This window comes from Pogoniulus pusillus, chromosome 35, assembly GCF_015220805.1.
Source record: "Pogoniulus pusillus isolate bPogPus1 chromosome 35, bPogPus1.pri, whole genome shotgun sequence".
Lineage (NCBI taxonomy): Eukaryota > Metazoa > Chordata > Aves > Piciformes > Lybiidae > Pogoniulus > Pogoniulus pusillus.
The window spans coordinates 12145544-12173284 of NC_087298.1; the positions used below are offsets into that span (position 1 = coordinate 12145544).

The 27741-nt window shown below is 54.8% G+C and overlaps 1 protein-coding gene and 1 long non-coding RNA gene across 3 annotated transcripts in view; one reads left to right on the forward strand and one right to left on the reverse strand.

Annotated features, from left to right (window-relative positions):
- Positions 1-748: 748 nt before the first annotated feature.
- Positions 749-27741, reverse strand: part of LOC135190118 (uncharacterized) — a 33495-nt gene continuing 6502 nt past the window's right edge. Inside the window, exons 1-3 of one of the 2 annotated variants that reach the window (XR_010308428.1) lie at positions 24051-24138; positions 12748-12957; positions 749-1037 (exon numbers count right to left, since the gene is read on the reverse strand). This is a non-coding gene — a long non-coding RNA (uncharacterized LOC135190118). Of the gene's footprint in view, positions 1038-12747; positions 12958-24050; positions 24139-27741 lie in introns of those variants that run through there. The other variant, XR_010308429.1, reaches the window with a different exon arrangement.
- On the forward strand, positions 14083-27614 carry MYMK (myomaker, myoblast fusion factor). Its single transcript, XM_064171064.1, has 5 exons — positions 14083-14217; positions 17992-18106; positions 23382-23530; positions 24372-24488; positions 27052-27614. Exons 1-5 carry the CDS (start codon positions 14083-14085, stop codon positions 27196-27198), a joined length of 663 nt encoding a protein of 220 aa, XP_064027134.1. The 3' UTR covers positions 27199-27614.

Sequence of the window (27741 nt, forward strand, 5' to 3'; positions counted from 1 at the left end):
TCACCTGCAGAGTGGGGCTGAGGAGGACCTCGCCTCCACGGGGACCTGTCCCTCAGCACCTCCTCCCTGCACAGGCAGGTGCCAGCAGCTCTGAGCAGCCAACCTGAATCAATTCCTTCACCACATCACAGAGACCTCACCTCAAACCTTTTCTCCTTCCCCTCCGGAGCTGTCCCACACAGGGCAAGCCCAGCGCTGCCAGCAGGGCACTGCACCCCACAGCTGGCTCTGCACCCAGGGACACGGCTGTGGTCTGGGGTGGTTGTCACCAGCAGCTGCTCAGGGTCCTTGGTGTGGCAACACTGAACCCCAACACCATTTGCCACCAGCCAGGAGCTCCCATCTGCAGGTTCTCAGGTTGTGCTACCACCCCGGCATGGCATGGCATGGCATGGCATGGCAGCTGCTGTGGTTCCCCTTGGGGTGAGTCTTGAGCTAAGAGCCCACCCCTTGGGGTGGCTGCTGAGGTAAGAGCCCACCTTTTGGGGTGACTACTGAGGTAGGAGCCCAACCCTTGGGGTAACAACTGAGCTAGGAGCCTACCTCTTGGGGTGACTACTGAGATAGGAGACCACCTTTTGGGGGAGCTACTGAGATAGGAGTCCACCTCTTGGGGTGGCTACTGAGATAGGAGACCACCTCTTGGGGTGGCCTAATGAGATAGGAGCCCACCCCTTGAGGTGACTACTGACATAGGAGCCTACCCTTTGGGGTGACTACTGAGACAGGAGCCCACCTCTTGGGGTGGCAGCAGCTGGGATTGGTCCAGCCCTGCCTCCAGGGGGTGCATTTTGAGGGTCGTGTGAGCTGGGGCTGGCCCAACCCTGCGCTGGAGCTGCAGGGCAGTGGCTGCTGGGAAGCTGGATGGAGGTTTTTGGGTCTTGCTCTCCAAAGGGTCTTGTTCCTTGAGGCTGATTTTGATCCCAGCCAAAAGGGAGGCAGCAAACCTGTGGGGATGGCTGCGGGTCCGTGGCGGTGTTAGCTTGGACCTGGCCTTCCTAGGGCTGGTTGTGTGGAAGCAGAGCAGAGAATCCATCCTGAAAGGGAACCAAAAAAAGAAGCCCAACTTTACATGGGAAATGAAGTCTCCTTTTCTGTTTGGCTAAACGTCTGCCAGCCTGTTCTAATTTACCCAGCTCGGGTGATTTGCAGCTTTCCATTTTCCATCGGTTGGCTGTGACCAGGACACTGGGAAAATTTAGCACTTGAGTTCACCCAATTCCTGCACTTCAAAATATCCCAGCCCGAGACATGCAGGAGGAGGGGAAAAAAAAAAAAAACCACCACCTTTTCCGTTTTGGAACAAGCAGGAGGGAAAAGTCTGAACACGAGAGGCTCGAAAAGCATCAAAATATTTGGCGTTGAAACAGACAGAGCAGCCCTGCAGGGGCTGGGTGAGTCCCCAGGGCTCCTCCACACAGGGCTCCCCCACCCAGGTACACACTCAGGAGACCTCATCCTGGGCTTGACTCTGCACCCCAAGGATGCTCCCACACACAGGGCTCCCCACCAGCATGGGATGCATCAGGAGACTTCATCGTGGGCTTGACTCTGTACCCTAAGGATGCTTCCCCAACAGGGTTCCCCACCAGCATGGGATGCATCAGGAAACTTCATCCTGGGCTTGACTCTGCACCCCAAGGATGCTCCCACACACAGGGCTCCCCACCAGCATGGGATGCATCAGGAAACTTCATCCTGGGCTTGACTCTGCACCCCAAGGATGCTCCCACACACAGGGCTCCCCACCAGCATGGGATGCATCAGGAAACTTCATCCTGGGCTTGACTCTGCACCCTAAGGATGCTCCCACACACAGGGCTCCCCACCAGCATGGGATGCATCAGGAAACTTCATCCTGGGCTTGACTCTGCACCCTAAGGATGCTCCCACACACAGGGCTCCCCACCAGCATGGGGCACATCAGGAGACTTCATCCTGGGCTTGAGTCTGCACCCTAAGGATGCTCTCCCCTACAGGGCTCCCTCACCCAGGTACACAACAGAAGACCTCATCCTGGGCTTGACTCTGCACCCCAAGGATGCTCCCTCACACAGGGCTCCCCACCAGTCTGGGACACATCAGGAGACCTCCTTCTGGGCTTGACTCTGCACCCTAAGGATGCTCTGGGGATGGGGTGGAAGTGCTGGGGGAGCTGGCAGCAAGAGAGACTTGTTGGGCTCTGTTCTTCCCCAGAAGTTCAAAGCCAAAGGTTTTTTTCCCCTTCTGTTCTTTCTTTTTCCTTCTTTTCCTTCTTTCCCTTATTTTCCCTTCTGCTCTTTCTTTTCCCTTCAGTTCTTTCTTTTCCCTTCTTTTCCCTCCTTTTTTCCTTCCCTTTTCTTTCTTTTCCCTTATTTTCTTTTTTTCTTTCATGTTTTCCCTTCCTTTTTTCTTTCCTTTCTTTGTTTTTCTTATTTTAATTTTTTCTTATTTTTCTTATTTTCTTATTTTCTTTCTTTTTTTTCTTCTATTATTTATTTTTTCTTCTTTTCTTTTTCCTTTTTTCTTTTGTTTCTTCTTTTATTTATTTTTTCTTCTTTTCTTTTTTCTTTTTTCTTTTGTTTCTTCTTTTATTTATTTTTTCTTTTCTTTTTTCTTCCTTTCATTTTTTTCTTCTTTTCTTTTTTCTTCCCTTCATTTTTTTATTCTTTTCTTTCTTCTTCTTTTCATTTTTTTCTTCTTTTCTTTTTTCTTCCTTTCATTTTTTTCTTCTTTCTTCTTCTTTTCATTTTTTCTTCTTTCTTCTTCTTTTTTCTTTTTAATTTTTTTCTTTCTTTTTTCTTTTTTTATTTCTTCTTTTATTTTTTCTTCTTCTTTTCTTTTTTCTTCTTTTCATTTTTTGTCTTCTTATTTTCATTCTTTTCTTCTTCTTTCCTTTCTTCTTCTTTTTTTTTCCTTATTTTTCTTTTTTTTTTCCTTCTTATTTTCATTTTTTCTTCTTTTCTTTCTTTTTTTTTTCCCCCTGCAGCCCTGGAGATGACTCAGCGGTTTCTGACGCAATCCTCATTGCATCGGAAAATTCCTATCCGGCTCCCAGTGGCAACTGATTGCTCTCATAAATCAGGCAGTGTTATCCCTGGCCACAAGCAGCCCCTGCTTGTGCAGCCCTGACCCATGCTGGTGAGATCAGCAGGAGCGATGCCACCTCCCTTTCGGCTGGCATCAAAATCAGCCTCAAGAAACAAAACTCTCTGGAGAGCAAGACCCAAAAACCTCCATCCAGCTTCCCAGCAGCCACTGCCCTGCAGCTCCAGCGCAGGGCTGCACCAGCCCCAGCTCACACGGCCCTCAAAATGCCCCCCTGGAGGCAGGGCTGGACCAATCCCAGCTGCTGCCACCCCAAGAGGTAGGCTCCTGTGTTAGTAGTCACCCCAAGAGGTAGGCTCCTGTGTCAGTAGTCACCCCAAGAGATAGGCTCCTATCTCAGTAGTCACCCCAAGAGATGGGCTCCTATCTCAGTAGTCACCCCAAGAGGTGGGCTCCTGTGTCAGTAGCCACCCCAAGAGGTGGGCTCCTGTGTCAGTAGCCACCCCAAGAGGTGAGCTCCTGTCTCTGTAGCCACCCCAAGAGGTGGGCTCCTGTCTCTGTAGCCACCCCAAGAGGTGGTATCCTATGTCAGTAGCCAGCCCAAGAGGTGGGCTCTTACCTCAACACTCACCTCAAGGCTATCACACAGCTGCCAGGCTTGCCATGCCCTGCCCTGCCCTGCCAAGGAGAAAACCTTTTCCAGTTTGGAAAACCATGAGGGAAAAAAAAACCTGACCATGAGAGGTTTAGAAAAGCACCAAAACACCTCAGGTGGAAAAAGCCAGAGCAGCTTGGGGCTCCCATCCCCACTCCTGCCATCCCATGCTGTGCCACCCCCAAAGCCCAGGGCTGTGGATGCTGCTGCTGCTGCTGCTGCCCAGGCTGCAGGCAGGTCCAGCATCAATCATGGAGCAGCAGGCTCAGACAACAGCAGTTTTTTTATCTCCCACTTTCTGGCAGGAGCCTTGGAAATGCTTTGCAGATGTTATTTACTGCTCTTGGGCTTGCAGTAAATTGAGACAAGATGCACCTGCATGGACAGCAAGAAGCTTTCCCACCCCGGGATGGTGTCTGAGGGCTTGTCTTGGACTTTCCCAGGGAAATTTAGGATTTGGGGGAAGGTTCCTGAGCCAGCCCTGCTCCCTTGGGCATCTCATCCATCTTGGCATTCACCTGGCACCACACGAGATGGGCTCTTGCCCCAGGGCAATCACAGCAGCTGTTCAGCAAGCAGCTGCCAGGCTTGCCATTCCATGCCATCCCATTCCATCCCATCCTGGGCCCATGCCCAATGCAGAGTGCAAAGGAAAGGAGCCACAGAGAGAGTCCAAAATAACCTCCTCCAGTGGAGGAGAGGGGACAGGGACTGGTTTGGCTGGGGAAGGGCCTGCAGAGGACAGGGGTTCCCTTGGCTGAAGTGAGCTCAGCAAAGTGCTGGGCTGGCCACTGGGGACTGCCTGAAGAGAGCCTGGACTGGGCAGGATCAGGCCCTCTCTCACCTGGGAAGCAGTGGGGAGATCCCTTTGCTGGAGTTGAGGGACCCCCATCCCTGACCTGGAGCACAGAACAATGGCAAGCCCTGATCCAGGCTCAGGACCACCCATCACAGAAACACCCAGGGGGGCAAAGCCCCTCAGGAGCACCAAGTCCAACCTAGAACCCCACTCTGCAAGGTTCACCTTAAACCATAGCCCTAAGCACCACATCCAAACCACCCTGAAACACAGCCAGGCTGGGGGACTCAAGCAGCTGTGCCCCACCCATCTGTGCCCCATCCATCTGTGCCCCATCCTGGAACATCTCCCCAGCCTGACCCACACACCAGCCCTGGGACCTGCTGGAGGTGACACCAGCCCCAGACATGTCCCTGGAGCAGGTCCCACATGACTGATCCTAGAACCAGAGAGTCAAGCAGGTTGGCAGAGAGCTCCAAGCTCAGCCAGCACAACCTAGCACCCAGCCCTGCCCAACCAACCAGACCATGGCACTAAGTGCCCCAGCCAGCCTTGGCTTCAACACCTCCAGCCACAAAGACTCCACCACCTCCCTGGGCAGCCCATTCCAATGCCAATCACTCTCTCTGACAACAACTTCCTAACAAGATCCAGCCTGAACCTGCCCTGGCACAGCTTCAGCCTCTGTCCCCTTCTTCTGGTGCTGGCTGCCTGGCAGCAGAGCCCAACCCCACCTGGCTACAGCCTCCCTGCAGGTAGTTGTAGACTGAAGTCCTACAGGACAGAGCCACAGCCCTGCCATGGGCTGCAGAGCTCCAGCATCACCTTCCCAGCAAAATGAATCCTTTTCTGGCCCAGCCATGGGATGACTTTGTCACAGTCACCCACTCAGGGCCAGGAGGAGCCAGGCAGGAGAGTGGTCTGGAGTCTGCTGGCCCAGGACCCTCCAGCAGCTTCCCCTTTGCTCAGGGCTGGCACAGCTGTCTGATTTGCCTCCTTTCTTTTTTCAGGCTGCCTCCAGAACTGACCCTTTCCTCCAACACATCTGCACAGCTCCAGGCAGCATTTCCAGCAGAGCCCAGCGTGACATGGGCACATCTAAGCCAGCCACAGAGCTAGCGAGGTCCTTGCAGGGCCAAGACATTGCCAAGGGTGGTGAAGCCCCCCCCAGAAAAAAAAAAAAAGCCCTGGCAGCCAGCCCTGACTTCTTCTCAAGAGCTGTGGCTATGGCCTGCCACCGGGCAACTGAGCCATGCAAGAGACCAAAGGGAAGAGAGCCTTTTGGAGACAGTCCTGGTCCCCTGCAGAGCGAGCCAGGGGCAGTGTTGGGCAAGGTCCTGCAGCTCTGCCCGCACGGCAGTGATCTATGGCAGGTCGGCAGCAGGGCTTGCTCCGTGGGGAGCTGCAGCCAAAGCCACCAGGACTGCTCCTGCCCCTCAGGTCCCTGTTTAACAAAGAGCCAAACCAACAAAAGATCCGCAGGTGACCAGAGCCAGCCCAGGAGCAGCCACGGGCAGCGCCACAGCCGCTGCAAAGGATGCGCTCCGCCCTTCTCTCCCTGCCTCTTTCTTGCTCGCTCTTTCCTTCTCTCTTTCTCACTCTATCTTTCCCTCCTTCTTCCTCCCTTTCTCTTTCTCTCCCTCTTTCTCTCTTTCCCTCTCTCATTCTCATTCTCTCTCTTTCTTGCTCTTTCTTTCCTTCTCTCTTTCTCTTTTCCTCTCTCATTCTCTTTCTTCCCCTCTCTTTCTCTTTCTTTCTTTTCCTCTCTCATTCTCTTTCTCTTTCCCTTTCCATCTCTTTCTCTTTCTTTCTCTCTTTTCCTCTTTCATTCTTTCTCTCTTTCCCTCTTTCTTTCTCTCTTTCCCTCTTTCTTTCTCTCTTTTCCTCTCTCATTCTTTCTCTCTTTCCCTGTCTCATTCTCTCTCTTTCTCTTTCCCTCTCTCATCCTCTCTTTTTCTCTCTTTCCCTCTCTCTCATTCTTTCCCTCTTTTTCTTTCTCTCTTTCCCTCTTTTTCTTTCTCTTTCCCTCTCTCTCTCACTCTTTCCCTCTCTCTCTCACTCTTTCCTTCTCTTTCTCACTCTGTTTCTCTCTCTCTCTTTCTTTCTTTCTTCCTTCCTTCCCCCCTTCCTTCCTTCCTTCCTTCCTTCCTTCCTTCCTTCCTTCCTTCCTTCCTTCCTTCCTTCCTTCCTTCCTTCCTTCCTTCCTTCCTTCCTTCCTTCCTTCCTTCCTTCCTTCCTCCCTTCCTCCCTTCCTCCCTTCCTCCCTTCCTCCCTTCCTCCCTTCCTCCCTTCCTCCCTTCCTTCCCCCCTTCCTTCCTTTCTTTCCCTTCAATTTCAGTTGTATCAGTCCCCAGAGAGTACAAAACCCCCCTAAGAGAACCTGGGGCAGAAGTGTCAGGCAGGGCTGAAGTTTCAGCTATGCAAAGATTTAAGACACACACAAACCCCCCAGAAACGCCCCAAGTTTGCTCTCCTGCATGGGAGGAGGCTGAGCCTTGCAGGGGAGCTGGGCAGTGCTGTGCTGAGGGGCAGCAGCTCTGCAGCACTGCCAGCCACAGGCATTCAGAACTCATGACTCAGACTCCCCTAAACCCAGCGACTGGTTTTGTTCCCTTCTGCACTTGGAGCCCTGAAGCATCACAGCTCCAAGCTTTTCTCTCCCAAATAAAACATGACATTTTTGACCAAGAGAAGACCTCCACAGCAGCTCTGGGCTCTAGGCTTTGTGGCTGCTGAAAAAGATATTAGTGGAGCTTGCAATGAAGCTGGGGAAGGGTCTGGAGAACAGGGCTGGGCAGGAGCAGCTGAGGGAGCTGAGGGTGTTTAGCCTGGAGAAGAGAAGGCTTGAAGGGAGATCTCATGGTCTGGTTGACTGGATAGGGCTGGGTGCTAGGTTGGACTGGATGATCTTGAAGGTCTCTTCCAACCTGGTTGATTCTATGATTCTCATTGCTCTCTACAGCTCCCTGAAAGGAGGCTGGAGGGAGATGGGGTTGGGCTCTTCTCCCTAGTCTCAGGTGATAGAATGAGAGGAAAAGGTCCCAAGTTGTGCTAAGGGAAGCTTAGGTTGGATCTTAGGAACAAGTTCTTGACTCCAAGAGTGGTCAGGGATTGGCACAGGCTGCCCAGGGAGGTGGTGGAGTCCCCATCCCTGGAGGTGCTCAAGAAACCTATGGCCATGGCACTTGGGAACATGGTTTGGTGGCCATGGGGGTGCTGTAGTGATGGACTGGATGAGCTTAGAGGTCTCTTCTAACCTCAATGATTCTATGAACACCATGAAATGAACTACAAGCCCTAGCACCACACTCCCACCTCAGATTTAGCAGCCATCCTCAGGACTCCCCAAATGGTACCAACAAAGGTAATCTGGTGACAAGAAAAGAGAGGTCCATGCCATTCCATGCCATCCCATCCTGGGCCCATGCCCAATGCAGAGTGCAAAGGAAAGGAGCCACAGAGAGAGTCCAAAATAACCTCCTCCAGTGGAGGAGAGGGGACAGGGACTGGTTTGGCTGGGGAAGGGCCTGCAGAGGACAGGGGTTCCCTTGGCTGAAGTGAGCTCAGCAAAGTGCTGGGCTGGCCACTGGGGACTGCCTGAAGAGAGCCTGGACTGGGCAGGATCAGGCCCTCTCTCACCTGGGAAGCAGTGGGGAGATCCCTTTGCTGGAGTTGAGGGACCCCCATCCCTGACCTGGAGCACAGAACAATGGCAAGCCCTGATCCAGGCTCAGGACCACCCATCACAGAAACACCCAGGGGGGCAAAGCCCCTCAGGAGCACCAAGTCCAACCTAGAACCCCACTCTGCAAGGTTCACCTTAAACCATAGCCCTAAGCACCACATCCAAACCACCCTGAAACACAGCCAGGCTGGGGGACTCAAGCAGCTGTGCCCCATCCATCTGTGCTCCATCCTGGAACATCTCCCCAGCCTGACCCACACACCAGCCCTGGGACCTTGCCATCAAGAGGGAGGAAGGCAGGAAGGCAGGAAGGGAGGAAGGGAGGAAGGGAGGAAGGGAGGAAGGGAGGAAGGGAGGAAGGGAGGAAGGGAGGAAGGGAGGAAGGGAGGAAGGGAGGAAGGGAGGAAGGGAGGAAGGGAGGAAGGGAGGAAGGGAGGAAGGGAGGAAGGGAGGAAGGGAGGAAGGGAGGAAGGGAGGAAGGGAGGAAGGGAGGAAGGGAGGAAGGGAGGAAGGGAGGAAGGGAGGAAGGGAGGAAGGTGCAAGGAACCCCCACAATCAGTTTGCTCAACAGGGAGATGGGAAGGGTGAGGATTTCTTTAGCCTCAAGCTAAAGCTGCCTCAGATGGGGCCAGGCCTGATGGAGAAGGGAGATTTCAAGTGGCAATTTACTCCACCAATAAAAAGAGAAGGCTGCAGGTGCTTTGGCAGGGCTGGGAGCAGTGCCTGAGCAGATCTGGCTCCTCAGCACCAGCTGTGCAAGGGGCTCAGACACAGCTGGTGGCTCTGTGTTTTATTGGGCTCCTGGCCCCCTGGTGCCAGGGCCCACGTGTGAATTTCAGCTCTGCAGAAAGCATTGCCCACCCTTGGACTGCTAGGGAATGGCTCTGATCAGAGGCTGTGGTAGGTAAGGAGAGGAATGGCATCCAGATGCTGCAGCCTGGTTGTGCCCATGGGCTGCAGAGGGGAGCACAGGTTGAGGGTGGTGAGACCCTGGCACAGGTTGCCCAGGGAGGTTGTGGAGCACAGAAGCACCCAACGTGATCAAAGATCACGTTGGGTGCTTCTGTGCTCCACAACCTCCCTGGAGGTGTTCAGGACCAGCTTGGATGAGGTCTTAGGGCTGACTATGCTGCTCCAGAGCCATGTCCCTTGCAGATGGAATTGGTTTGGTTGGAAAAGACGCCCCTGAGACCACCAAGGCAAACCATCAGCCCAGCCCCAGCATGGCTTTTCAATCACGTTCCACACCCACAGGTTCAGCATCCTGCTGAACCCAGGCAACCTCCAGGAACCTTCATTCCTAAATCCAGATTGCATGAGACAAAAAGTTGTGGAGGTGAAGAGTGAGATTGAGAAGTAGCAGAAGTGGCAAGCAGCACTTTGAGGTGAGCACTGAGTGGCACAGCTGCCCCTGTAGCCCTGCTCCACAGCCTTGCTTGGAGTGCAGCACTGGCAGATGCCAGCCTGTGTAGAAGCTGCAGCCTTGACTCTTCATTTTGATGTCACAGACTCACACAGTCCCACCATGGTGGGGGCTGGAAGGCACCTCTGAAGGTCATCCTGTCCACCACCCTTCCTCAGGCAGGGGCACCCACAGCAGCTTGTCCACCAGCACAATGCCCAGCTGGGGCTGGAAGCTCTCTGCACAAGGAGACTCCACAACCTCTCTGGGCAGCCTGCTCCAGCAGGCCTCCAGCACCCTCACAACAACAAAGTTTCTCTTCCTATTTAGATGGAACCTTCTGGGTTCCAGTTTGCACCCCTTGCCCTGTCACTGGGCACCGCTGGCAAGAGCCTGGCCCCATCCTCTTTCCCCCCCACCCTTTAGCTCTTGACGAGCATTGCTCAGATGCCCTCTGGGGCTGCTCTTCTGCAGGCTCTCAGCCCCAAGGCTCTCAGGTGTCACTGCCATCACTACTTCCAACCTGGGGAAAGTGAGCAGGTCCCAATTCCAACCCCATCTACACCACACAGAGAAGGGAGCCCACCCCATGCTTCACCCCCAAGGGGCACATTCTCCACGCTGCCAGCTGGCACAGATCCCTCATCCTCTGTTCCCCTTTGCGAACCATCACCCTCGGATTCCAAACAAACCAGAAGTGTCTCTCTCTCCTTCACTGCAGTGTCTGAGCTGAAAGGGTGGAGGTGCCTGCAGAAAGGCATGGTTAATGTTACCCTGGAAGGCTCCAGGACAGCATACCAGAACCTGGTTTTGGCATCTGGGAGCCGCTTTTCAGCCATCTGTATCACCGCTGCTGCCTGAGCTCTGGTCCACACGAAATTAGCCCTGTGGAATGTGGATTCCAAATTTGCTTTCCAGAAGCACTTAAAACTGCAGGAGCTAAAATTTGCTCCTTCTACATTTCCTACCTGTTTAGGAGAGGAGGAGAAGCAAAGTCCTGGCCCTTTGTTCTTTGGGTTCCTTCCCGGGAAGGTTTGCAAAGCTCCCGTCTAGAGCTGCGCTTTTGTTTGCAGCCTTGAACAAAGAACTTTCAAGCAGCAGCTCGCTCCAGGAGCTCACCACCTGCCTGCCCCTTGCCTCCGGCTTGACTTTGGGGGTCTCTTTCTCAATCATAGCTACAACAACATCTGCAACCTGGACGGAGGGGGATTTATTCCCTCCCACCCCCCCCAGCCCCGTCTGCCTAGAACGCTGGCTGCAAACCAAACGCCAGCCCAGGACGTGCAGCTGGGAGAGCTAAAAGAGAAAACAACTCCAGAAAACAACCTCAAAACCCCCCATAATATTAAAAAAAAACCCACCCCACACACAAAAAAAAGCCCAAGAACCCCAAACAAGCCCCAACCAAACCCCAAACCCAACAACCTGTGGAATGTTTTCTCACTCCTGAGAGCTGCAACACTTCCCTGCTGCAGGGAACACTTGCTGAGCCTGGCGCTTGCTGCAGCCAGCAGCCAGTGGGGTTTCCTTTGCAGAGGGATCCAGCTCAATTTTGGGCACAGGATGAGGGTGAGGATGGATTTATCAGCTGCTTGATCCTGTTTTTCAGCTGATGCCATCTGGCTTCTTGCACAACCACCACCCTCACAGGTCCTTGTGGCACACAAGCAGCGCGTCCCTGCGGAGCGGTGCCGTGAAGGTGAGCGGAGCTGCTTTGCACCCAGATGTGGGCTTCTGCCCTCACCAACCTCCTGGGCACAAAAGCAAGGTGGAGGTGGTTTGCTCAGCCAGGAATCCAGAGCAGTTTGTGCAACCAGTTAACCCCAAGCTCACTGGGATAAAGGATATGGGACAGGATGAGAAGAGGGCACTGGGGGTGAGCTGTTCCCACTGGGGCTCTGCTTCCCACTTAGGGCTGGAGACTTGAGGAGAAGAGAAGTACTTATGGGCTGGCCTGGGATCAATTTTCATAGCAAACAGGGCCACCAGAGCTTCCCACTATTTGGTGGAGGAGATTCAAGTTCTGAAGAACTCATTTTGCTTGGAATTGACCTTTCAGATGACCAATTCCAACCTTGAGCCCAGCACTAATCTGTGGCCATCAGCTCCACACCTACACAGCTCTTAAATCCCTCTAGGGATGAGGACTCCACCACTGGCACAGAGCAGGACTTGGCAACACTTTGGGTGAAGAAACTTCCTGTAATGTCCAACCCAAACCTCTCCTGGCACAACTTGAGGTCATTTCCTCTCATTCTATCACTTCTTTGCTGGGAGAAGAGCCCAACCCCACCTGGCTGCAGCCTCCTCTCAGGGAGCTGTAGAGAGCAATGAAATCTCCCCTCAGCCTCCTCCTCTCCAGACTAAACAACCCCAGGTCCTTCAGCTGCTGCTCCCCAGCCCTGTTCTCTAGACCCTTCCCCAGCGTTGTTGCCCTTCTCTGGATCTGCTCCAGCCCTTGGATGTCCTTCTTGGAGTGAAGAGCCCAAGAGTGAACCCTGAATTCAAGGAGTGCTGAGGTCAGAGGGTCTGTGGGGTCTGGGGTAAGCTCACAGCTCACCCAGGCAGGAGATGTGCTGTGGAGCATGGGGATGGGGACAGTTCCTGCAACAGCAGCTCACAGCAGGAGCCCTCAGCAGCTCATCTCAGCCATGCCTGGGGAAGGCTCTCAGCAGGACCCTCTCGGGTCAGCGCTTTCGTGCCATTCCCACCGTGCACACATCAGCCCTGCACTTACCCCCCCCCCCCAACACACACCACACACACCCCCCCGGAGCCTTTTCCAGCTTTGGCTGGAGCAGTTGGAAGAGCATTTTTTTTCTCTCCTTGCATTCCTGCTTTTCCACCAGCCCCCTCCCTCCTTCTCCCTAGGGGTCAGGCAAGCCCATCCCACCAGCCTCAGGAGCAGACGGGGGCTGGGATCACCACCCCAAAGCCGCAGCCACAAAGGCTGTTGTTGCTCAAGCCCAACATTCCTGCTCCCTGCGTCCTGGGAACAGCTGTACCTTAGCAAAAAAAAAACACAACAAGGGATGCTGAGAATCCCTGCGAGGCTCCAAGGAAAAGAAATTAACCCAGGAGGGGAGCAGCACTGATATCATAAAGCAGCATCATAAAAGAGAGCAGCCACTGAGTGGATTAGCAGCCCAAAGGCTGCTTGGCTTTGGGTTTTCTTTTACCTCTCAGCCTTCCTGCGCCTCATGGTGAGCTGCTCAAATTCCTCCACCCTGGAGACATTCAGCTCCTCGATTCCAGACACAGCTCCTGGAGGTGTCCATGCTGAAGGCACGGCTGAGAAACTTCACCTGCCTCTGCCCTCCTGCTTGGTGTGAGATGCTGCATCCTGTGAGCTCCTCTGGAGCAGGACCAGCCACTGCAGGTCTGCTTTTCTGGGGGAATAAAAGGCAGATTTAGAGCTTGGTTTGTAAGTTGTTGGCAGAGAGTGATTGGCATTGGAATGGGCTGCCCAGGGAGGTGGTGGAGTCTTTGTGGCTGGAGGTGTTGAAGCCAAGCCTGGCTGGGGCACTTAGTGCCATGGTCTGGTTGGTTGGTCAGGGCTGGGTGCTAGGTTGTGCTGGCTGAGCTTGGAGCTCTCTTCCAACCTGCTTGATTCTGTGATTCTCAGGTAGAGCAAAAGCAATCTGCTGCTGCTTTAAACCCTCCTGGCACCCGCTCTGTCCCATTTCTTCCCTGCTTTGTGCCAATATGGATCAGCAGAGAGTGTTTCTGTGCCACCTTAGAATCACAGAATGGTTCAGGGTGGAAGTGACCTCAAAGATCAACCAGTTCCAACCCCCTGCCTTAGGCAGGGACACCTCTCACTAGAAGAGGTCAGTCAAGACCTCATCCAACCTGGTCCTGAACACCTCCCTGGGCAACCTGTGCCAGTGTCTCACCACCCTCAACCTCTGCCAGTGTCTCTCCACCCTCACTGCAAACAACTTCTTCCTAACATCCACTTTCAATCTCCCCTCTGCCACTTCAAACCCATTCCTCCTCCTCCTGCCATTCCCAGACCTTGTCAATAGTCTCTCCCCAGCCTTTCTGTAGCCCACTTCAGATCTTGGAAGGCCACTCCAGGGTCTCCTCCAAGCCTTCTCTTCTCCAGGCTGCAGAACCCCAACTCTCTCAGCCTGGCCTCATAGCTCAGCATGGAAGAGCAATCAAATCCCAGCATCCTCATAGGTCCAACACCCAGCACCAATCCTGCAAGGACAACATTCCCCTTCTCTCCTTTGCAGGCTGTGTGGAGGCACAGAGCATCTGCTGCCAGGAGCCACCAGCTGCCTCAGGAATTCCTCTGCTGGGGAGAGACAGGAGCCAAGGGGGTGGCTGTGGTGCTGGTGGTGGCAGCAGCAGCAGCTGTTCCCTGCCTGCAGCCCTCTTGGCCACGCAGGGCATTTAAATTTTAAAGCACACCCAACACAGTTGATCTTCTCCACTGCCTTCTTCCAGCTCAGAGAGAGAGAGAGACCCACCCCATCCCTGGAAGCCACCAGCCTGGAGAAGCACCCATGGGTTCCCTGGTAGCCAAGCTCCTTCTGCCTACCATCAGCACCTTGGTCTTCCTCCCTGTCATCAGCATCGCGGCCAAGCGGCGCTTCCACATGGAAGCCATGGTCTACTTCTTCACCATGTTCTTCACGGTGGTAAGGTGCCTCTCTGCCCCCCCCTGCCCCCTGCATGTTTCTCCCCCCACCCTGAATGCTCTCTGCAGCAGATCCCCACCAGGAAAGGCAGCTGGAGCCCACCCAGCAGCAGCAAGCATGACCCTCCAGAACATTCATGCCCAGTTATCTCCCACCAGGTGTCAAAGGAGAACATGAAGCCATAGTGAGGCTCTTTCCTCAGCACCAGGAGAGGTTTAAGAGGATCAATTTCTGCCCCCAAGAGAGTTGTTAGGCCCTGAACCAGGCTGCCCAGGGCAGTGGTGGAGTTCCTATTCCTGGAGGGGTTTAAAAGCCATGGAGAAGTGGTGCTGAGGGACATGGTTCAGCCCTGACCTGGCAGTGCTGGCTTAGCAGTTGGGCTTGATGATCTTGGAGGTCTTCACCAAGCTGATCAGCTCTATGATTCTTTGTGTGGTGCTGAGCAGCTGGTTCTTCAGGTCAGGATGTCCTGTGGGGTGGCCTCACCTGAGTGCTTTGTGACTGTGGGGTTAAGGAGTGGGTCTGGGCACAGGGACTGGGTTGCCTCGCAGGGTTTCAGTGCTGCTTTTCCTCTCTGCTTTACAGCTGCTAACATAAATCATAGAATCATGATCTGCTAAGGGGTGAGCAGGTTGGGATTGGGGCTTTAATTTGCCTCCAAAGTCTCTTTGCTGTGGTGCTGCTGCTGTTTGAGCCCAAAGCATGCAGTGGAATTATTGATTTGGCAGTTGGTGATGGGAGCGGTGCTGGAGTCCAGGGGAGATTCTGCACAGGGCAAGGAAAGACCTAAAGGTGGTGCTGAGCTATCAAGATAAGTAATGATTTACCCTCCCCCCTGGCAGAGCACTTTGCAAGCCTACCTTCTACCAGGCTGAGGACTTCTCTGCCTTTCCTGCACGTGGGAATAACGAGGGGGAAATCCAGTTGGCTGCACAGCCACAAAACCTCGTTTGGAGTCCTGCTGCCAGCAGTGAGCCCCTCTCTGCTTTGCATCTCTGCTCAGTGCCTCTGTACACACACAAGCAGCATTCCCACTGGCATCATTCCCACTGGGGGAAAAACTGCTGTTCTGTCTTGTGGAAGTGCTCTGCTAAATATGACCTAGCAGCAGTGGTGAGACTGTGAGCTCCAGGTGAGCAGCTGGACTTGGTGACGATCTCAGAGGTCTCTTCCAACCTCAAGAGCTCTGTGCTTCTAAGAGGGAAACATCCCAGCAAGCCAAACAGTGCTCATAAGGATCATGGAGTTGTTTGGGATGCAAAAGATCTCTGAGATCATCCAGTCCAACCATCACCACAACACCCCCATGGCCACCAAACCACGGCCCCAAGCAGCCATAGGTTTCTTGAACACCTCCAGGAATGAGGACTCCAGCACCAACCTGGGCAGCCTCTGCCAATCCCTGACCACTCTGGCAGCAAAGAAATTGTTCCTCACATCCAACCAAACCTTCCCCTGGCACAGCTTCAGGCCACTTCCTCTTACCTGATGCTAGAGAGAAGAGCCCACCCCCCACCTGGCTCCAGCCTCCTTTCAGGGAGCTGTAGAGAGCAAAGAGGTCTCCCTTCAGCCTCTTCTTCTCCAGGCTGAACACCCCCAGCTCCCTCAGCTGTTCCTTCCCAGCCCTGTTCTCCAGACCCTTCCCCAGCTTCATTGCCCTTCTCTGGACCTGCTCCTCAATGTCCTTCTTGGAGTGAAGAGCCCCAAGCTGAACCCAGGCTTTGAGCTGCAGCCTCACAGGTGGGACACAGGCAGACAATCGCTTCCCTGCTCCATTTACCTCTCCTCCAGGCATCTCCTGAGGATGTCTTCCACACAGAGAAACTGAGACAGAGATAAAGACCTTCCCAGTGTGAAAAGCTCTTCCCTGGTGGCAGGGATCAGCAGGAGGCCAATCTCTTATTCCTAAGGATCCGCCAGCTGAGTCCCTAAGCGAAGCACAACTCGGGGGAGGAACTTCTGCCAGCTCCACACAAATCTACAGGAAGAGCCAATAAAATGAGATTTTAAAATCCCAAGGAGGTCTCTCCCCTCCCTCCCAGCCCCCCAGGGGAGGCAGACATCCACCGTCTCATTTCACATCACTCTCCTGTCCGCTCCACCTCCCCAGAGAGTCCATTGGGAAGTTCAGAGGGGCAGGGCTGGACCAGGTCCTCGCCCAGGGGATGCAAGAGGCAAAATCTCTGTGCATGGGGAAGGGAAGGCAGCTGCCAGCGTGGTTAGGGGGGCAGGAAGGGCAGCAGCTGCTGGTGTTGGCTTTCTTGCAGCACCCCACTCCTCCTCAGAGAGCTCAGCAGAGCAGGGGCAGCATTTGTCCAGCACAGACAAGTGCTGCGACGTCGGCCAGAAACAGGCTCTTTGTCTTTCACCCTTCCTTTCCCCTCCCCACTCCCTGGGGACCTTCCAGGCAAGAAGTTCCCCCTTGTGCTGAGCTGCAACCTCCTGTGCTGCAGCTTCCATCCATTGCTGCTTGTCCTATCCCAGGCAGCAGTGAGCAGAACCTGACCCCCAGCCCTCAGATAGTTATAGACATTGATTCAATCCCCTCTCAGTCTTCTCTTCTCCAGACTAAGCAGCCCCAGGGCCCTCAGCCTCTCCTCTCCAGGCAGTGCTCCAGTCCCCTCATCATCCTCACTGCCCTCCCTTGGACCCTCTCCAGCAGATCCCTGTCCCTCTTCAACTGGGGAGCCCAAAGCTGAAGGCAGGACTCAAGATGAGGTCTCCCCAGGGCAGAGTAGAGGAGAAGCTCCCTGGATCTGCTGGACACACTCTGCTTAATGTCCCCCAGGACCCCATTGGCCTTGGCCCCCAGGGCACATTGCTGCCCCAGGGATGTTCTCCCCCAGCACTCCAAGCTCCCTCTCCCCAGGGCTGCTCTCCAGCAGTCACCTCCCAGCCTGTCCTGCTGCAGTTTGTTTTTGTTCCCCAGGTGCAGGACTCTGCACTTGTCCTTTTGAACCTCATTTGGTTCCTCTTCTTGTGGCCTGCCAGGATCTGAAGGGGGGTACAAAAGCACTGGGGAGGGACTTTTGAGGCTGTCAGGGAGTGACAGGACTGGGGGGAATGGAGCAAAGCTGGAGTTGAGGAGGAAGTTGTTCAGCAGGAGAGTGGTGAGAGGCTGGAATGGGTTGCCCAGGGAGGTGCTTGAGGCCCCATGGCTGGAGGTGTTTGAGGCCAGGCTGGCTGAGGCTGTGTGCAGCCTGCTCTAGGGTAGGGTGTCCCTGGGCATGGCAGGGGGGTTGGCACTGCCTGCTCCTTGTGCTCCCTTCCAACCCTGACTGATTCTCTGTGCCCAGCTCTGCAGCCTGTCCAGTGCTCAGCCCCTGGCCATGCAAGCCCTGTTCAGCCTGGGCAGTGACCTGGCACCCAGACACCTTTCACCAGCCCACTCCTTTGGAACTGCCTGACAAGAGCCTTCCCCCATCAGAACCACAAGCCCCAAGTTCCTCTGCTGGAGAGGACAACCCAGCACAGCTCATGGCTCAGCTGGAAGCAGCTTGCTCATCAGATTGCAAACCCTGGCGTGGCCCAGGAGGCAAACCAAAGCTTGTCCACAAGGAATTTGTGCTATGCTGATGCTCAGGCAATTGGCAGCTGGGAATGGTGACTTTTTATCTCCCAAAATACAGTCAGGGCTGCTCTGTCCTGCCTGGAGAACCTCTCCACAGCCACAGAAAGGCTGTTTCAAAGCAGGTGAGAAGTTCCTTGCTGGTCCATGGGTAAGGGAGGAGGTTTCTAATGCTTTCCTTTGTGGGGTTGTTTCTCCCTGGGCAGTTCTACCACGTGTGTGATGGTCCTGGCTTGTCGGTGCTGTGCTTCATGCGCTACGACATCCTCGAGTACTTCAGCATCTATGGAACAGCTCTGTCCATCTGGGTGTCCCTGATGGGTAAGCACTGGGCTCTTTGGTTCCTGCTGAGCACCAGCAGGTCAGGAAGGGGCTGCTGGTATCACTGGTGGGATGGTTAGTTGGGGCAGGCCCCAGGAATGATATGGTCTTTGAGGTCCTGCACCTGGGTGGGTGCAATCCCAAGCACAACTCCAGGCTGGGTGGGGAATGGCTGAGAGCAGCCCTGAGGAACAGGACCTGGGCTGATGGAAAGCTCAACAGGAGCCTGCAGTGTGAGTGCAGCCCAGACCCAACCCTGTGCTGGGCTGCAGCAGGAGCAGTGTGGGCACAGGGCAAGGGAGGGGATTCTGCCCCTTGGCTCTGCTCTCCTCACACCCCACCTGCAGTCCTGGGGGCAGTTCTGGAGCCCCCAGCACAAGCAGGACATGGAAGTGTTGGAGACAGTCCCAGAGGAGGCCACCAAGATGCTGAGAGGGCTGCAGCAGCTCTGCTGTGAGGACAGGCTGGGAGAGTTGGGGCTGTGCAGCCTGGAGAAGAGAAGGCTTGGAGGAGACCTTGGAGTGGCCTTGCAGGATCTGAAGGGACTCCAGGAGGGCTGGGGAAGGACTATTGACAAGGTCTGGCAATGAGAGGAGGAGTAGGAATGGGTTTGAAGTGGCAGAGGGGAGATTGAAAGTGGATGTTAGGAAGAAGTTGTTTGCAGTGAGGGTGGAGAGACACTGGCACAGGTTGAGGGTGGTGAGACACTGGCACAGGTTGCCCAGGGAGGTGTTCAGGACCAGGTTGGATGAGGCCTTGAGCAACCTGTCCTAGTGGGAGCTGTCCCTGCCTATGGCAGGGGGTTGGAACTGGCTGAGCTTTGAGCTCCCTTCCAACCTAAACCTGATCCTGTCTAAGACTCTGAGTCTGAGATTATCCTTTGTGCAATCCCAGACTCCCAGCATGGTGGGGTTGGAGGTTTCATTTCAACATGAGGAGGAATTTTTTTTCCTCTCTGGGGGTGGCAGAGCCCTGGCACAGGCTGCCCAAGGGGGTTGTGGAGTCTCCCTCTGTGGAGATATTCAAAAGCCACCTGGATGTGTTCCTGTGTGAGCTGCTCTGGCAGGGAGGTTGGACTGGATGAGCTTTGAAGGACCTTTCCAGCCCCTGAGGTTCTGTGATTCTATGTGAAATGCCCTCTGGAGATCATCCAGTCCAACCTCCTTGCTCCAGCAGGGCACCCCCAGCAGCCTGCCCAGCAGCACAGTGCCCAGCTGGGCTTGGCAGCTCTCCACACAAGGAGACTCCACAACCTCTCTGGGCAGCCTCCTCCAGGCCTCCAGCACCCTCACACCAAACAACTTTCTCCTCCTGGTCAGGTGGAACCTCCTGGGCTCCAGTTTGTGTCCATTGCCTTTGTCCTGTCCTGGGCACTGCTGCTCCTCTTCCTTCCCCAGGCTCTTACCCATCTCCTCCCAGCAGCAGTTCCTCATTTCAGACTGGCAAGCAGCACATGCAGCCTGCTGCTTCAGTGCAAGGCAGGACAGGGCCACAGAATGCCAGCTTGGAAGGGGCCCCAAGGATCATCTGGTCCAAGATGACTTAGTTTGAAACCTCCTCTGTCAGGAAATCTCCCATTTCTCTTCATTTTTCCCCAGGCTGAGCCCATCAGAGTGTCCTGTCCTGACCCTGGGGGCATTAAGAGATGTAGAATCTGACACTTCTCTTGGCCCAGCAAATCAAAGAGGTTTAGTCAAAACAAATCTATCTTCCTAGTTTACCAAAAACCAGTCTGGGCTGATGGGAAATATTAGATCTGCTTAGGAAAAAAACCACCCAGACATTTATTTCATTTCCTTTCCCCTGAGCATCCTGACCCTTGCATCTCACTCACTGTTTCTAGTCCCACATTGCCTTCACTTTAGTCCCCCCCCACTCCATTTTATTCCTCATTAGCCACTGAAATGAGGCACAATAGGAATGGGGAGGGGGGAAATGGACAGAATTAAAGAGGATGAAAACTTTAAATCTCTTCTTTCCCCTCCTCTTTGGTAGGATGTGGCTGCTTCTGACAGGAGAGGAGGGTAGGGTGAGCAGAGAGGGATGAGAGGATGTGATGGTTTGGGTGGTATCTGCACCCCTACTCTGATGGAATCACCCAGACTAGACTCAGCTGGCTGGAAATGAAAGAATGAAGCTTTATATTCACAGCTTAGCACAATATAGAATCATAGAATCAGGCAGGTTGGCAGAGAGCTCCAAGCTCAGCCAGCACAACCTAGCACCCAGCCCTGCCCAATCAACCAGACCATGGCACTGAGTGCCCCAGCCAGGCTAATGGTTTGGGTTGGAAGGGGCCTTGAAGATCATTCAGTTCCAACCCTCCTGCCACGGGCAGGGACACCTCCCACCAGACCAGACTGCTCATGGCCTCGTGCAGGGAAGGATGAGTGAGAAAAATATCAACCTTGGAAGTGTCTCTTTGCCCCCAGGGTGAGCTCCCAAACTGCCCTGAGCACATCAGTGCCCACTTGGCTCAGCTGGAAAAGGCAATGAGGCAAATGATAGAACCAAGCAGGCTGGAAGAGAGCTCCAAGCTCAAACAGCCCAACCTAGCACCCAGCCCTGCCCAACCAACCAGACCATGGCACTAAGTGCCCCAGCCAGGCTTGGCTTCAACACCTCCAGCCACAAAGACTCCACCACCTCCCTGGGCAGCCCATTCCAATGCCAATCACTCTCTCTGACAACAACTTCCTAACAACATCCAGCCTAGACCTGCCCTGGCACAGCTTCAGGCTGTGTCCCCTTCTTCTGGTGCTGGCTGCCTGGCAGCAGAGCCCAACCCCACCTGGCCACAGCCTCCCTGCAGGCAGCTGCAGGCAGCAATGAGCTCTGCCCTGAGCCTCCTCTGCTGCAGGCTGCACCCCCCCAGCTCCCTCAGCCTCTCCTCACAGGGCTGTGCTCCAGGCCCCTCCCCAGCCTTGCTGCCCTGCTCTGGACCATCCCCTCCAAAGGGCACTTTCAGGTTCAGCTGACAGCAGTGTCAGGGCAGGTCAGAGCCGAGCCAGACGCTTTGGCTCCTCGCAGCAAAAATCCAACTTGATTGCTTCATTACTGCACTCAGAAAGCTTGCAAAAAAAAAAAAGGGAAAAAAAAAAGGGGGGGGAAAAAACCCCAACCAAACAACAACAAAAAAACCCAACCCAAATCCTGGCCTGCACCGTTTGAAATATGGACCCAGAGGGAGACAGTGGGGATTAAAATGCGGACACGATCCCTTAGCCAAGCTGCCTATAAAACCACAGTCCAAGGACAGGGGGGGGAAGGTGGTGGTGCCTGAAGGCCAGGGAAGCCTCTTGCTGTGGCTTGTAAAGCCCCAGAGCACATGTGTGGACACAGCCCCTCGGGCAGGCTTCCCGGAATGCAAATCCAGGACAGCCATAACACAGCTGTGCGAGCTGGGGGGAAAGAAACGAAGCAGGGAGCCTCCCGGGAGCCACAACTTTTATCAGTTATTATCCCATCCTGTGCTAAACAAAAGCCTCTCCTAATTTACTCAGCCTGGTGACTTCCAGCTTGCAAAGCCCGGGGCAGGTGTGGAGCAGCCTGGTCCCTGTCGCGCCACCCAGCGCGGAGTGAGCTGTGCTGGGAAGGGACCCTCTGAGGTCAGCCTGTCCAACTTGCCCTAGGTCAGGCTGTGCAGGGCTCCAGCGAGTCTCAGCTTGGATGGCTGCAGGGATGGGGGCTTCCAACAGACCTCTGGGCAACCTGTTGCAGTGGTGAGGGTGAGAGAACCCTGGAACAGGCTGCCCAGGGGGGGTTGTGGAGTTTCTCTCTCTCTCTGGGGTTATTCAAGACCCTTCTGGATGTGTTGCTGTGTGGATGATGCTGCTCTTGGTGGGGTGGGGGTGGACTGGATGAGCTTTGGAGGTCCCTTCCAGCCCTTGACATTGTGTGATTCTGTGTGATCCTTTGACCCCACCACCCTCATAGAATCACAGAATCAACCAGGGTGAAAGAGACCTCCAAGCTCATCCAGTCCAGCCTATCACCCAGCCCTGCCCAATCAACCAGACCATGGCATTGTGAAGAGCTTCCTCCTAAGCCAAGCTTTTTTCCCTGTTCAACAGCAATAAGCCAAGAAGCAACAGCAATAAACCAAGGAGCAACAGCCACAAACTGGAACAGAGAAGGTTTCACCTCAATGAGAGGAGAAACTCCTTTCCAGTGAGGGTGGCAGAGCCCTGGACCAGGTTGCCCAAAGAGGTTGTGGAGCCTCCTTCTCTGGAGGCTTTCCAAACCCACCTGGATGTGTTCCTGTGTGACCTGTCCTGGGTGATCCTGCCTTGGCAAGGGGGCTGGACTGGATGATCTCTGGAGGTCCCTTCCAATCTCTAAAGCTCTGCAATGCCCAACCTAAATCTCCCCTGCTCTAGTTTCCAACCTTTGGCCCTCATCCTGTTGCTGCCTGTCCTGCCTGAGGTGGGGTGAGCCAGCAAGTTTGGGAGGGTTGGAGAGGAGAGATGAACCCAAAAGTTGCTTGCAGGCTCCCCAAGTGATCGTTTAGAACACTTGAATCATTGTAGAGTCTTGGAATGGGTTTGGGTTGGAAGAGACCTTTAAAGGTCCCAACCCCCTGCAGTCAGCAGGAACATCCCTAACTAGAACAGGTTGCTCAAGGCCTCATCCAAGCTGGTCCTGAACACCTCCAGGGAGGTTGTGGAGCACAGAAGCACCCAACGTGATCAAAGATCACGTTGGGTGCTTCTGTGCTCCACAACCTCCCTGGGCAACCTGTGCCAATGCTCCACAACCTCCCTGGGCAACCTGTGCCAATGCTCCACAAACTCCCTGGGCAACCTGTGCCAGGGTCTCACCACCCTCAATGTCAAGAACCTCCTCTCTGCCACTTTAAACCCATTACCCCTCATCCTGTCACTACAAGACCTTGTCAATAGTCCATCCCCAGCCTTCCTCTAGGTCTCCTTCAGCTCCTGGAAGGTCACTCCAAGGTCTCCTCCTTCTCTTCTCCAAAATCTCCCTCTTTTAGTTTAAACCCTTCACTCCTTGTCCTGTCACAACACAAGACCTCTAAAATCAGCTCCTAGACCCAGCACTCAGATGTCTCAGGATGGTTTGCTTTGCCTCCACCCCCCTCTCCCATGCCTCAGTTTCCCCAGCTGTGAGGCAGAAGAAGGGCAAACCAAACCCAGCTGCGACACTAAGGGTCCCCAGCACAGGTAGGGCAGAGCCCAATAAGTCTTTAGGGGAGCAGCCAAGGAAAAGGGGGGGGATGGGTGAACTGATGTCCCCTGTGCTTGATGCCACACAGCCCTGGCAGAGTTTGATGAACCCAAGAGGTCAACCTTCATCATGTTTGGTGTCCTCACCATCGCCGTGAGGATCTACCACGACCGCTGGGGCTACGGCGTCTACTCGGGACCCATCGGCACGGCCGTGCTGGTGATCACTGTCAAATGGGTACGTGGGGAAGGGCACCCTGCTGGGGCCCACTCTGAGCAAAGGGGCTGAGGTCTGCGTGGGTGGGGTCCAACTTGTCCCATTGTCTTCCTCCTCGGGGGGATCCAGCCCTTACAGCCCAGCCCAGTAGGAGCAGAGCTTCTCCTTCAAGCTGCGCAGCCAGCGGGCAGGCGGTGAGTGGCCAAAGGGAGGACCACCAAGTCTGGTTGCTCTCAGCAATCCACCACAGCTCCTGGCCTTGCATTTTGCAGCCCCAGCGGTACCCAGACTGGAAAAGCCCTTTAAAATCATCCAGTCCAACCATTCTCCAGCTGTACCAAACCTGCTGCTAAGCCACATCCCTCAGCACAACAGCTCTGCGCCTTCTAAACGCCTCCGGGGATGGGGCTCCAACCACCTCCCTGGGCAGCCTGTGCCAGGCTTTGAGAATCCTTTTAGCAGAGGATTCTCTTCTCATGTCCATCCTAAACCCACCCTGGTGCAATCTCAGGCCATTCCCTCTCATCCTACCACTTCTTACCTGGGAGAAGGCACCAACATCCACCCAGCTCCAAGCTCCCTGCAGGGAGTTGCAGAGAGCAATGAGCTCTCCTCTCAGCCTCCTTTTCCCCAGGCTGAACAAACCCAGTTTGCTCCCTCAGCTGCTCCTCCTTATGATCAGGACTGAAGGGAGGGCCCTTTGCAGCACACAGGTGGAGATGATTCCCACGTGCAGATGGATCTCACAGCCTAGGGCACCTGGTCTGGGGGGTTGGGTGGCTTTATTTCAGCACTCATGGGAGCCTTTGGCTGCTCCTAAATGCAGGTGGCCACACTCAGTGTGCTCTCTCTTTCCTTCCAGCTGCAAAAGATGAAAGAGAAGAAAGGGCTCTACCCAGACAAGAGTGTCTACACCCAACAGATTGGTCCTGGCTTCTGTTTTGGGGCACTAGCACTGATGTTGAGGTTCTTCTTTGAGGTACCTGTCTCTCTTCCAGCCTGGTTGATTCCATTCCATTCCATTCTGTTCTATCCTGTTCTATTTGCCACTGGAATGGGCTGCCTGGGGAAGTAGTGGAGTCCCCATCCCTGGAGGTGTTCAAGCAAAGCCTGGACAAGGCACTTAGTGCCATGGTCTGGTTGATTGGTCAGGGCTGGGGGATAGGTTGGACTGGAGGAGCTTTTAGCCTGGTTGATTCTTTTCTCTTCTGCACTCTCCATCACCACAGCTTTACAAGGTGGAAAGGATGTTACTGAGATAGGAAACCTTCCTTCACACCACTGGGCTGCATCCAGCCTTAGGCAACACCCAGCTCAGGTGCAGGTCTCCAGGGTTGGTGTGCCAGGATCTGGTGGCAGGGACTAGGATTGCTCTCTGCCTGCTCATCACCAGCCCCTGGGCCATTATCTGTGCTGTAAGCAGGGGTGGGTGTGACAGTGACTGACACACAGGGTGGTGGCCACTCTGTTTTTCCCCTGGGAAATGAGTTGGAAGGACATGGAGCACTCTTCCTTCAGCCATCAAAGAATGGCAGGGGTTGGATGAGACCTCTGAGATCATCAGTGCAGGTCTCCAGGGTCGGTGTGCCAGGGTCTGGTGGCAGGGATAAGGATCCATCCCTCCCTGCTCATCATCACCCCCTGGGCCTTTATCTGTGGTATGGACAGGTGGGTGTGTGACAATGGCAAGGGTTAGATGAGACCTCTGAGATCATTGGTGCAGGTCTCCAGGGTCGGTGTGCCAGGGTCTGGTGGCAGGGATAAGGATCCATCCCTCCCTGCTCATCACCATCCCCTGGGCCATTATCTGTGGTGTGGGCAGGGGTGGGTGTGACAGTGACACAGAATGGCAGGGGTTGGGTGAGACCTCTGAGATCACCAAGTCAAGCAGGGTCACCTAAAGCAGGTCCCTGAGGAACACATCCAGCTGGGGCTTGAAAGCCTCCTGAGAAGAAGACTCCACAGCCTCTCAGGCAGCCTGCTCCAGGGCTCCAGCACCCTTGCAGCCCTCGAAATGACTCTGTCCTATCCGAGGGGAGGTGGAGGGGGGAGGTTAGCTGGAACTGGGACGTGGGTGACTTAAGGACACCTCATGGAAGCGCGGCAGGGACTGGACACAGCCCAAGCGTGGCCGGATCCAGAGCTGGCTCGCAGCAGAGAAAAGCCTCTCAGCTGACTCTCCCAGGAGCACTCATCCTCATCCTCATGACCTTCTGCTCTCAGCACTGACCAGTCCACCCACCCTGCTCAACTCAAACCCATCTGTCCCACACGGGGTGGGGGACAACAATAACCTCCCCCCCTCCCCCCCAACACCCTCCCTCCTTAACCCACATCCTTCCTGCTCTCAACCCTGCCCTTACAACCGCTCTGTGCATTGGGAGCTGCTGGCTACAACCTCCCGACCTTCCCCGGGGGGATTCGTTTTCAAAGCATTTGGTAATTGCAAATTCTAGCAGAACATAAAAACGTCACTTAGCAGCCACCACCTCCCTCCTTCCCCTTCTCCTCTCACCACCCTTCCCTCCTGCCCCCTCCCAACCTCTCCCTGAGCCCCTTTCCCAGCGCCGCCACTGCCTCTTCCGCAGGGGTAATGAAACACTTCATGCACAGAGTGGGGAACGTGCAAATTGGAACCTGCTAAACCCACCTGGCTTTGGGGGCTTTGGTGTGCTTAAAGGCTGGGGAGCAGAGGGCCACAGAATCACACAATCAAGCAGGGTTGGAAGGGAGCACAAGGAGCAGGCAGTGCCAACCCCCCTGCCATGCCCAGGGACACCCTACCCTAGAGCAGGCTGCACACAGCCTCAGCCAGCCTGGCCTCAAACACCTCCAGCCATGGGGCCTCAACCACCTCCCTGGGCAACCCATCCCAGCCTCTCACCACTCTCCTGCTCAACAACTTCCTCCTCACAAATCCTTGTTGGGTCCCTGTTTTCTGTGACAGAGGCAGAAATGGCAGCAACTGCTGCTGGGTTTGGGGTTGGTCTTTTCTTTAATTCCTTTCTCTCTCTCTTTTTTTGGATGCTGGCAGAAAGCTTGAGAAGGGTTGGTTGAGATTAGAGATTGGAATTAAGACTGAGTATTGGGATTAGAGTGAGTGGTAGGGTTAGACTGGTTGTTAGATTGAGACTGGAGGTTAGATTTAGGCTGGATACCAGATTTGGACTGGATGTTAGATTTGGACTGGACACTAGACTTAGGCTGGATATTAGACTTAGGCTGGATGTCCCCATCCTCTTGTCCCCCAGCCTTTAGCTCTTGCTGTGCATTGCTCAGCTCCCCTCTGGGGCTGCTCTTCTGCAGGCTCTCAGATCAACATTCTGTGCTTCTGTGCTCCACAACCTCCCTGGAGGTGTTCAGGACCAGGTTGGATGAGGCCTTGAGCACCCTGGGCTGGTGGGAGGTGTCCCTGCCCTTGGCACAGAAGTTGGAGCTGGCTGATCTTGAAGGTCCCTTCCAACTTGACCTGTGCTGTGTGTCCCTGAATCCGATGCCTTGCAGCCGGCGCAGGTCTCACTGCATGCTCTGCCCTCTTGCAGGACTGGGACTACACCTACGTGCACAGCTTCTACCACTGTGCCTTGGCCATGGCCTTGGTGCTGCTGCTGCCCAAGGAGAACAAGAAGGCTGGCAGCAGTGGCACCCCTGCCAAGCTGGACTGCTCCACGCTCTGCTGCTGCGTCTGAGCCACCCGCCGGGCGAAGGAGGGCACTCCACTTGCTGCTCCTAGGGTGATGCAACCCCCAGCAGGTCGTGTTTAACACTGGGAGATCAGCATCTGCCCCCACCAGCTCTGTGCACACACCCAGCTTTTCCTCCCCTGGCAACTGGTCACTCTTTGCACCGCCAGCCCGAGCAGAGGCTGCACTTCCAGTCTGCTCCGTGCCCATTCCTCTGCCTGCAGATGCACTCAGCTGGGCTGCAGCCCTCTGAAGACCTTCATGTTCTCAGGGCATGTCACCATCCAGGCCATGTCACCAGCACCAGACCAGGAGGACCCAAGGTTTTCTCCTGCTCAGATGGCTTCCAGTTTGTGCCCACTGCCCCCTGTCCCTGGGCACCACTGAGCAGAGTCTGGCCCCAGCCTCTTGCCCCCCACCCTTTAGCCCTTGCTGAGCATTGCTCAGCTCTCCTCTGGGGCTGCTCTTTTGCAGGCTCTCAGCCCCAGGGCTCAGCCTTTGCTCCTCACAGAGCTGCTCCAGGCCCTTCAGCAGCTTTGCAGCCTCCTC